The 12,126-nt window shown below is 34.8% G+C and overlaps 1 protein-coding gene across 5 annotated transcripts in view; it reads right to left on the bottom strand.

The window, feature by feature from the left end:
• Positions 1–12,126, bottom strand: part of FER (FER tyrosine kinase) — a 433,226-nt gene that overhangs the window by 276,083 nt on the left and 145,017 nt on the right. Inside the window, exon 1 of one of the 5 annotated variants that reach the window (XM_027036504.2) lies at positions 3,854–5,270. The exons of the other annotated variants lie outside the window; for them this stretch is intronic. Within the exon in view, the coding sequence (XP_026892305.2) occupies positions 3,854–3,991 (138 nt within the window). The 5' untranslated portion in view covers positions 3,992–5,270. Of the gene's footprint in view, positions 1–3,853; positions 5,271–12,126 lie in introns of those variants that run through there. 5 annotated transcript variants of the gene reach the window in all.

The raw sequence follows: 12,126 nt of genomic DNA, 5'->3' as shown, positions 1-12,126 counted from the left end.
AAACTTAACAGAAGACCATGGGGGAGGGAAAGGGGGGAAAAAAAGTTAGAGAGGGAGAGAGCCAAACCATAAGAGACTCTTAAAGACTAAGAATAAACTGAGGGTTGATGGGGGGTTGGAGGGAGAGGAGGGTGGGTGATGTGCATTGAGGAGGGCACCTGTTGGGATGAGCACTGGGTATTGTATGGAAACCAACTTGACAATAAATTTCATATTTAAAAAAATACATATACAATGGAGTATTACTCAGAAATGAAAAAGAATAAAATCTTGCCATTTGTAACTACATGCATGGAACCAGAGAGTATTATGCTAAGCAAAATAAGTCAGAGAAAGACAAATATTATATGGCTTCACTTACATGAGGAATTTAAGATACAAAACAGAGGAACATAAGGGAAGGGAAGCAAAAACAATATAAAAACAGGGAGGGAGACAAACCATAAGAGACTGTTAAATAGAGCGAACAAAAGGAGTGTTGCTGGAGGGGTTGTGGAGGGGAAAGGGGTATTAAGAAAGACACTTGGGATGTGCACTGGGTGTTATACACAGGGGATGAATCACTGGAATTTACCCCTGAAATCATTATTGCACTATATACTAACTAATTTGTTTGTAAATAAATAAATAATAAAATCTTCTGGCATGTGCTGATTGGCAGGACCAATTATTCTTCTGAAAATTTTAACCAGAAACTAGGGCTCTGTGGGGAAGGAGAATTCTACACCTTCAAAATATAGATATTTACCAAAGACAACATGTGGTAGCCAGATTTTTAAATATTATAAGCTACAATAATGTTTACTGATGCAGTAAAATTCCTCTACCTTAGTAAAAAAGTGCTATAATAAGCTCCTAGGATCAAGTACCTTCTAAAACATTCAAATAAACAAAACAATAACAATGAAAACAGCAGTACTATGCTGAGTTTTATTTTTCTATTTTCACTAAAATTTCACTTATTCTTTTGGTCAGAATTAAATTCAGCTATATGTGGCAAAAGCATGTCTAAAATTAACCTCCCAAATAAGGTTTTATGTTTCTTATGAAACAAGAAGTCTGCAAAGTAAGCAGTCCCGAGCTAGTGTCAGTTATTAAAGAGAGACAACAAGGATCAAAGAGCTTTCTTCTGTCTTTACAACAGGCCCCTTGACCTAAACTTGCTTATCAGCTACTATCCCTCAATCAATGCTATCTTTAGATTGATGAACATAGAAACTAAATTTGGGGATGGGTATTCCACATGAATAATCAAATCATGACAAATGGCTCAGAGTAAAAAAAAAAAAAAAAAAGAGACTGTAAACCAGAGTACTTATTCTTTGATAACCAACAGGAAATGAACAGAAGTGTGAAAGAGTTCATCAGTGAAAAAGAGTAAATGTAGTACAACCAACCTCCACAAACCTTTAAAACACTGAGGCTTTCACATAAGGGTGAAAGAATAAAAAGGCAGCAGCAGCATTAAGGATCACTTCTGAATGCTGAGTTACATGGAATATGGAAGAATGAATAATCTTCCCTTAAAAGGGAAGTGAGCTTACCAAATAAAACAAGATTCCAGGGGATGTAATAAAAATTTTTGAGGAGATGAAGAGCTGTATGAGGATGCTTTAGGGAAGTGAAAAAACAGTCAAGAATGGATCTGACATATACAGTGCAGAATCAGTATGACATTAATAAGACTATTTAAAGGAGGAGTACCTGGATGGTTCAGTTGGTTAAGTGTCTGACTTGGGCTCAGGTCATGATCTTGTGGTTCATGAGTTCAAGCCCCACATTGGGCTCTGTGCTGGCAGCTCAGAACCTGGAGCCTATTCAGATTCTGTGTCTCCTTCTCTCTCTCCCCCTCCCCCACTCATGCTCTCTGTCTCTCAAAAATAAAAACATTAAAATTTTTTTAAAAATAATGTTTAAAATATTAAAATATTTTAAATTTTAAAATATTTATGGAGAAAACGGATGGCTAACAACAGCAACATGGCTGGGTGGGGGGAGGCGAAAGTTTACCAAGGGAAGACAAACTAGCCCTGGACAAGGTCTCATTTCTAGGGGAATTTGAGTTCCTAGTAAAATGGAAAACTCCTGCCTAAAATAAGCCCTTGTGAGTCAGTATGCATCTTGGGTGATAAGGATTCGCTGGAAACATTATAAAAGAATATCACAGACTAAAAACCAAAGATCTCAGAACATCCCCATGGAAGGTTAGTGACTCCTTAAGAATAAAAAACCCTCCTTTGATCAATTATCAAATCATCACATAAGCTATTACATGTGAATCTGAGTATGTGTGTGTCTGAGTGTAGTAATATCTGACTAAGCAGAATGACAATGATAAATAAACGTTTAAGTCTTTAAAAGTATATTTAGAGATTTACCATAAGTAATCTCATTATATTTAGGTAAATGGGTAATAACCAAAGGTAAACTATTAGAGTTATGGGTGAATACAAAGAAAAGAAAAATGAATAGAAATTAAGAGAATTAAAAACAATTTCAGAAACAAGAAATAAAGAGCATAAAATTGTTTTAAACAAATGACATATAAAAAATAAACATATAAATACACAAAAATATCAAATAAGGGTCATAAAAAATATATACACAGTATCTGGAAACGAAGAATAAAAAGGAAGCAAGACATTCCTTCAAAGCTATAGAAAGTTAGAGTTACATAAGTCACTAGCTAGCTGTGAGTCACTAATTATCTTAGGCTTCAAAGACATTTTTATATATAAAATGACAGATTGGACCAGATGATACCAATGGATTCTATATCCTCTAATATTTTTATGACTCTATAAATCAAGGTAACACAAAACTTACAAATGTAAGGAGTGACTCTTAAACTTATGAATAGTACTTACTCAATGATTACAGGACACTAATACTTAGAACATCATAACTTAAATGTTGAATTTGGTGACAATAAAACAAGAATTATATATCTATACAACTCTCAATAAATATAAGAAAAAATGTATGAAGGTATATAATCATTGAGTACTCTTAACATTTTCCATTCTTATTTGAAGGCCAGAATTTGTTTTTCCTAACATAGTGAATCTGGGAGAATGACATCCTAAAATATACAGGTAAACTATTTTTAATTAAGGAATCTGGAGGATGTAGGCATTTAAGCTTCAAATGCAAAATAATGTGTAAATATAATGCTTTACTAACATAATACTTTTAAGATAGGACTCAATTCCTACTATTCATAGAATTATATGTTATACATTAAAATATTAAGAAATTAGTGTTCCAGGTTACTAAATTAAGCAACCATAAGAATTGATTATAAAATTAACATTGAACTATATAGTTATATGTCATAGTGAAAAGCTTCATCTTGTACTGTCACCAATTTTTTATTATTTATCAAGAAAAATATCATATCCGCTTCCTCACAGAAACTGAAAATATGAAGGTAAAACTGTACTCACCAGCTGTTAAAAAAACTGAAATGTGGAAAACAAAAATCTTAATACCCTCAGAGTTTAAATTGAACAATGCTTCTCCTCAGATATTGCACAAAGGTACACTTTTTTTCCCCGTCCCATGTTTTGGCATAGTAGAAAGCACATATTTTTCTCAAATATGAGGGATGAATAAAGAAAATAAATAAAATTAAAGAGAAATAGAAAACAAGCGACTTTCGCTTTTTTAATGGGCTCGTTTGGTATCAAGTGATAGTATTCCTTCGAAAGAATTTTGACTACGATCATACTCAGCAATCAAGAAAACTTACTCTTCCCATTTGAAGAGGCAGCTTAAAGTGAAGGATTCGCTGGACTCTTAGATGATTTCTGCATCCTGACTAAAGTACGCCTGAGACAGCCTTCCCCCTTACCTGATCTCTTTTGGCTTCTGATGTGGAAGGAGAGGAACTCTCAAAACTGTGCCTTAAAGCACAATTTTTACAGGACTCGGAAACACAACCAGGCTCCAGCCTATTCTCACAATACACACATGTATTTTTCTTCTCCATCTCAAATCTTAGCAAGAGCTGCTGATGGTGGGCCCAAAATCAATTTGTCCACAGACCTTCCTGTCAGAGCCAAATGCAAGATAGAAGAGACATAAATCTGGATCTCCTATTTGATACTACCTCCCCCTGTTGGCATGGAAGTATACCCCTCAGTTCTGAAAAAGAGGAATGGATACATCCGACAACTGTTACTGTTTATCCAGCAATGAAGAGAAAATCCTCATGCGTTAAGATCTATTATTTAAGAAACAGATCTATTTTCCAATTTTTTTTTTTAATAAGTAGTTTCCTTCCTATACAACCTAAATAAGTCTTTCTGCTTCAGGAACTTGGATCTTGAGATCTCTGAAAATAAACCAAATTTTTAAGCACTTCTTAAAACAACACCGTGCAAACAGCTGTGCTACAAAGCTCTTCTTAATCCGGGGCTTTTTAATTAATTATTTCTTAAGTAAGAAAAAAAGGAAAAGCAAGAAAAACCTACTATACAAAGTCTTACTCAGTAAAACTTTCCTGGGTTCACAGCTCTGTCATAACATCTCCTCCTTTAAGTCCTTAGCCTTCCTTTCTAAGCCAATGTAATTTAAAAATAAATAAAAAGAATAAAATTTACCTCTTTGTATAATTTACTCTATTTTTCTATTTTAAATATACCCACATTTTGATTTTGTTGTTCATAACAATTCACCTTTCAATCATGTCCATCAGGGGAAAGTTGTATTTTATATTCTGAGAATTCTCTAAAATGTTGCATTTAACAAATAATAATAGATAACATGGGATAGAGAGCTTCTTATGAGCCAGGCATTGTTCTAAACATTTTAGGTGGATTATCTCACTTAATCACGTACAATTATCCTATGTGACAGGTTCTATTACAAGCCCCAGTTTACAGATGAGAAAACTGAGGCACAGAAAGCTTGGTGGCACAGACTTGCCGTGGTTACACGGCCAGTAAGTGGCTAACCCACAATTCAAACCCAAGCAACTCTGCTCCAGAATCCATGCAATTAACCATTATATTATGTTATTTAAGCTAGTTCCCTGTTCCACCTCACCATAAGTATTCTATTGCCAAGAAAGAGTCTCAAAGGATGTATTAGCAACTCATTAATTTTGTCTTTCTGCCAAAGGGTTGATACACTCAACAATACATTCCAATGCTCAATATTCTTTCCTTGGTCTCATTTTTCCCCTAGATCATTTTAAACATAATTCAGATTTTTACATATACAAACTTACTTATATACTTATATTTTCCTACCTTTATCTCTTATTTCCTGTTTGGTCTGATTTACTCTTCCTGTTTGGTCTTCATTTACTCTTTCAATATTCATTTAGCATTTACTAGGTACCTGCCACATAAATTCACAGGCTCATAAAAATAACAAAATTTAAATCAAGAAACAATCTTGTAGATAAAAAAAAAAATCAGAACTGATGTTTACACTCAAGGAATATAAAATTATGGTAGCTAGATTTCTTGCTTCTTGGTCTAGCCCAGAGAAAAGCTAACTCAGGTATGTCTCCTATGATCATCTAATACCCATCAGTTTTGCTTTTCAGAATAGAAAAATTTAATGTCATCTAGATACCTCACCAGGCAATCTTCCAGATCACTTATAAAGATAACAAACACAGTGGATGTTGTATTAATGTCCTAGGGCTGCTATAACGAAGTACCATAAACTGGGCTTAAGACAACTGAAATTTATTTTCTCACAGATCTAGAGCTCAGTGTCTGAAATCCAAGTGTCATCAGGAACCATGCTCCCTCCAAACTTTCTGGGGGAGGATCCCTCCTTGTATCTCATAGCTTCTGGTAGCTGCAGGCAACCCTTTGCTTATGGTAGCATAACTCCAATCTCTGCCTCTGTCTTTACATGGCTTTTATTCCCTGTAGGTCAGTCTGTCTTCTCTTATTGAGACACCAGTTGTGTTGGATTACAGACTACTCTGATGACCTCATCTTAACTTCATTACATCTATAAGTCCTGTCATATTTACAGGTACTGGGTATTAGGATTTTAACATCTCTTTTTGCAGGACACAATTCAACCCATAATAGATGTGGTTATTCATTGCTGAGACACCTTGATCTTTAATTTTTCCACTTAACTAAATATAAATTTACTCTTACGCTTTGATTTCTGACCCTTTTCTTGGGGTCAGTATATTTCCCATCCAATGGTGACTTACCAGTCATCTCTGGTAAAGAGCATTGTCAAAGTCTTTTCTAAAACCTAAGTTTATGCCCTATTATCTTCATATACAAGAACTCTAAGAACAATCAGTCAGGCATGATTTCTTCCTTAGAAAATGTTCTCTTTCCCCTAGGAGATTATTTTAATATTTGATGACTCTATTTGTTATTATGGGTTCTAAGAGCTTGCCAGTACTCAAAAAATATTTACAGACCCTGTTCTATGTGCCAAGTACTGCACAAAGCTAAGGAAATAGCAGTAAACAAAATTAAAATGCCTGTCTTGTTGGAGCTACGGTTTGGGAAGCTGGCAGGGCTTATAGAGGAAGAAAATAGATACTAAAAACATACACACATAAACAAACACCATGAGTAAATGAGTTACTACATATAAATGCACATATTAAAGTAATTGATGCATAGAAATGCTTAGAAGAATCCTACTATATAGTAAATGTTAGCCAACAAAATAGGAGGAGGAGGAGGAGTAAAGACACTAGAAGTAAGTGCTACGTAAGAAGTGAAAAGGGGCAATAGGATAAATATTGATGGCAGGGGTAGGCAGATAAGAACAGAGCCCGTTAGAGCTACAGCAGTGAGAGATATCTCGAAGGAATGATATTTAAGGTGAAATGATGGAAAGAAGACAGCCAGTCATATGAAAAACTAGTGAAAGAATATTAAAGAGAGAGAAAACAGAAAGGCCCTGAGATGAGAAGAAGTTTGGCAAGTGAGGGGCAACATGGTCAGAAAGGCTACAATGTGGGAGATGAGATGGAGGCAGGCTATACTGGAAGGAGACAGGTAGGGACCAGAACACACAGTTTAGGCGATGTTAAGAAATTCGAATTCTATGTTAGTTACCAAGGGAAGCCACTGGAGGGTCGTAAGCAGGAGACAGATAAGATCACATTGAGATGACTCTAGTTACTATATGGAAAAGAAAATGGAGGAAGGGCAAGGGAACCGTTAGCAGGTAGTCCAGGCCACAATTTATGCTGTTTTTTATTAGGATGATCACAGTGGAGACACTGACAGGAGGTGGGATTTGGGTTTTATTTTGGAGGTGGCAGCAAAAGAACTTGCTGATGGAGTGGATGTGAGATTTGAGAAAAATTGAACACAAAGGTGATTCCCAAGATTTTGGCTTGAGCAGCTGATTACAGGTGATACCATTTACTAAGAAGTGGAAACCTATGAAAGTGGCACATTTTGAGCAGTTAAATTTGATATTATCAGTCCAATTACTGAATGAAATTATCAAATTCTAAGTGAGTCCATACTAATGAAGTTCACTTTAAGCATGTCTTATTCGTGCACATGAATGGTCATCATGATATAACAAAGAATTCATTATGATACCAATAACTAAGCATTATTTTTGCATATTTAAGAACTATGTTACAGGGTGATGACTTCTGGTAGGCATGTTAAAAATAGAAAACTTTCACATATACATTTCAAAACGATACGCATTTATTTAGTTTTATTTTTAAAACAGAAAGTGAAAAATATCCCAATTTCAGAAATTTGGTTTCTCTGACACTGAGCTCCACCTGCTGGTAATTTCTTAGCTTTAGGTCTGGTAATTTCTTATCTTTAAGTATTATATTATGAAAAAGAATTATAATATGTTAAAGTGAAATATAGCTTCCAACCTAAATATACTGAAAAGACTCACTTAGGAGATATCATGGTAACTTATCCTTTCCTTATAGCTATTTATTGAGTTTAATTACATGCCAGGCACTCTGCTAATTTATACAAACATTATCTCATTAATTTCCAAAATAATTCTGTGAAGTTTCTGTGACTTGCCACATTTTACCTATAAGGAAACTGAGCTCAGAAGGATTGCATAACTTTGCCTGTGGTCATATATTTAATATCAAAGAGAGGATTTGAACTAATTTGTCTCTGACTACAAGTCACTGTTCAGATAGAATTTAGGTTACACTGTCCGAAAATTTTGAGTTTGAATCTGTCACTCTGATTCTGAACAAATTGCTTAACCTCTTTAAGCTTCAATATTCTCATATGAAATGTAGGAATAGCACCTTCCCTACAGTATTATTTGCCAATAACAATATTTTATGTCTAGCACACAGCTCCTTTTAGTAATTTTCCTTAAATGACATATTAGAGGCTTTACACTGCCAACTATTAATGACCCGAATCAGGTGTCTTTTGATCTTTTGAAAACTTTTAAATTTTGAATTGCAATAAATTTTTATCATATTGTTTAGAAAACTACTTCCTCTGGAGGACCCAGGTGGCTCAGTAGGTTGAATATCCGACTTTGGCTCAGGTCATGATCTCACGGTTTGTGAGTTGGAGCCCCTCATCAGGCTTGCTGTTGTCAGCGCAGAGCCCACTTCAAATCCTCTGTCCCCCTCTCTCTCTGTCCCTTCCCTACTCATACTCTCTCTCAAAAATAAATAAATAAATAAATAAATAAATAAATAAATAAATAAATAGTAAAACAATAAAATAAACCTTAAAAAAAAGAAACAAAGGGAAAAAGAAAACAACTCCTTCCAAAATGGAATACGTTTCATATAATAGATTTGTAGCCCTCTTTAACTACCTATCTTTAAAGTCTGCACAAAGAGTTACCACACCTAAACCCAACAAAAGAAATTACAAAGTGAAATTAAGGTGGAAAACAGCATGACATTAATAAGTACAGTATATCATAAAAATTGCAAGCAAAAGTTGAAGTTTGACACTGATAACTTCCTTTTAATCATCAGTAATATTTTTTAACCATAACAGGAAATAAGGTTTGAATAATTTTATGAGGGTTATATTTTCACAAACATATACAAATTACCTTCATATATAAAACATTTCCAAAAACTCTCAAAGAACAGGCTTTCAATTTTTTAAAAAAAATCAGCTAATAGGGGCGCCTGGGTGGCTCAGTCGGTTAAGCGGCCGACTTCAGCTCAGGTCACGATCTCGCGGTAAGTGAGTTCGAGCCCCGCGTCGGGCTCTGTGCTGACAGCTCAGAGCCTGGAGCCTGTTTCAAATTCTGTGCCTCCCTCTCTCTGACCCTCCCCCGTTCATGCTCTGTCTCTCTCTGTCTCAAAAATAAATAAACGCTAAAAAAAATTAAAAAAAATAAAAATCAGCTAATAAATTTACTAGTAAATTCTTCTGATCTTACACATTCACCTTCAAACCCTTCAAACAAATACTTCTTGGATGAAACCAGTGTATAAACAGCTGTATTCTTAGACCCCCACAGAACTGATTTCGGTGTTAGGGCTTCCATCTCCACTGAGGGATTCTAGATTCTGCAAGAGATGGTGTTATGAATCTCCCTCCTGCATTAGCTGTGGTGATACTGTCAAGGGCACTGTCACTGAGAAGTCAGTGTTAAAGCCTCCAGTAGGAAATTCTATTAGAGCTAAATGCAATGAAAAGCTGTGCTTCCCCTTCAATGTGACATGCTTTCTTTTATTTAAGAGTAAGTGTTATATGACTTAATCTCCTTTTTCATTTTGGCCTTTGGGAAGCTTAGAGACAAAATAATAGCTCAAGTGTAGTAACTACATGCTATGATCTATGTAGTCTTTCTCCCAGTCTTGATAACGTGTTACAACCTCTATTTTTCCTGGTTCTGATTTTAGTTTCTGTTTATATTTTGCTGAATTTTGTTAGCATTAGCTACCTCAAATACTCAGGGGACTGAGGCAGAAAATGAATGAATGAGTGAATGAACACAAGCACATAAATAAGCAAATATAAATCTATACGAAAAGCCTTGTAACCTGCCATTTATACATTTCCAGAGCTAACAGACTTTTCTCCTAACAGTTTAAGACATAAACCTGATAACCTATAATTGGTGACATCATGCTCCCTGCCACTTTAACTCCCCTACACATGGTCATTCTAATGGGCTGCCTTTTTTATTTTAAAAAAAATTTTTTTTAAAGGCTCTTTTTTGTTTGTTTGTTTTTCAGAGAAAAAGAGATAATCCCAAGCAGGCTCCATGCTCAGTGCAGAACCCAACTCCACAATCCTCAGCTCAAGAGCTGAGCCAGAATCAAAGTTGGATTCCCAACCCACTGAACCACCCAGGTACCCCTGGGCTGCTTTTCTCAGAAAGGATACTGCTGAACCCTAAAGCTTTAGCTCTTTTTCAATTCCTGCCAATCAGTTGAAGAGCTATAAAGAAAACTGGAAGGACACAGAAAGACTCCCTCATGTTCTTTGGTTTTTATCATTTGAATCCCAAATCATGTTGTACTACTGCTAAAAGTCAAAGCTGTCCCTGACTTTGACCTTGGGAGCTGGTAAAGATGCAACATCCCTGAAGATCACCCAAGAAACCTATCAGGAAAGGCAGACACAAATTAAATTAGGTCTCAAATTCTTAAGGAGAACAAAAGACCAGTGTTGTTTCACGGTATGTCTAGCCCATTTTGGTTTTACTTCTCATAAACCAAATATCTTAGGTATTTGCACAATTTGCTCCATCACCTTAAAAGCATGGTATATCTTTCAGAATAGAAATAATTCCCTAGCACTATTTTTCAATTATAATAAGGAATCACTAAATTAAAAGGAGACCTCTAAATTGTATGCTATCATAAGATGCTACAAAGTACATAGGTATTCCCTTGGTGAGGGCAATAGCTAGTGAAAAGTCAAAATCAACATGTTTGAATAGTATATCTATACCATTAGTCTCTAAAATAAAAAAAAAAAAAGAAACCTCATCACTTTCATTATTATCAAAATAGACTGGCAAAGAGCCTTTCTGATTAAATACATGTTTAATAAATGACAACTATACAAATAAAAGATGATATAAAATACTCATTGTATCATATTAAAAAGACCACCTGATCAAAATATAGAAGCCCATGTTCAATTAATTTTTTTTAGTTTTAAGTTTAGAAACTAAATCCTTGAAAACATGATCAATTATGATATGAAATTGATTATAGTTACGAAAAGTCTACATAATTCTAGTATGCACAAAGGGAGGACAAAAAGCGATCACACTAAGAGTTTTCAAGATTATTTGAATTTCATCTATATTCTCTAACCATGAGTGAACGTGATAAGAGTTATCTAGCAAATTTTTTTCTAATAGTACACTTGCACTGAAGACTAATAAATGCCGAAGACTATGAATATTTTATAATAAAACTGAAAAAGGCTCACAATATCAAAAAGTATAGATATCTGTAATAATTAAACATTGCTAACATAAGCTCTATCTAAATAACTGTGACATAATAGCAAATTGAAGTAACTATATGTATAATGAAAATCTATACTCATCCATACATTCTATCCACAAATGCCATAATAAATTATGATATTTCAGATTTCTGTTGGGAGGGACTACATTATTAAAGTAAACATCAAAATGTTCCACTGTAACATTTTCCTCTTAAATACCACCCAATAAAAACATTTGGTAATGAATAACTTAATTTAGTGTTAATCAAATAACTAGATAGAAACCAATTTTCTTAAGTTAGTATAATTTGGCTCTTGACTTAAAACTTGAAAATATGAGAATGAATTTTACTAAGTATCTGAACCACAAACTGTATCCATTGATAGACTTCACTGAACTTTTTTTTTTTCAATGTTTCTTTATTTTTGAGAGAGAGACAGAGAGTGTGAGCAGGGGAGGGGCAGAGAGAGAGGGAGACACACAATCCAAAGCAGGCTCCAGGCTCTGAGCTGTCAGCACAGACAACGAGATCATGACCTGAGCTGAAGTCAGACGCTTAACCAACTGAGCCACCCAGGCGCCCCAGATTTTACTGAACTCTTTAAAGCAAAAATTTTGACACACTTAAGTTAGCTTGCTTCAATATTTTTATTTTATTTTAAATTCATGTGCTCTCCTCTGTCAGCTGTTTATTCCTAGTCCCTTTCTCTTTCAACTTTGACCTACCTC

The sequence above is a fragment of the Acinonyx jubatus genome, chromosome A1 (assembly GCF_027475565.1).
Source record: "Acinonyx jubatus isolate Ajub_Pintada_27869175 chromosome A1, VMU_Ajub_asm_v1.0, whole genome shotgun sequence".
Classification (NCBI taxonomy): Eukaryota; Metazoa; Chordata; class Mammalia; order Carnivora; family Felidae; genus Acinonyx; species Acinonyx jubatus.
This window is presented reverse-complemented; position numbering and strand designations above follow the sequence as displayed.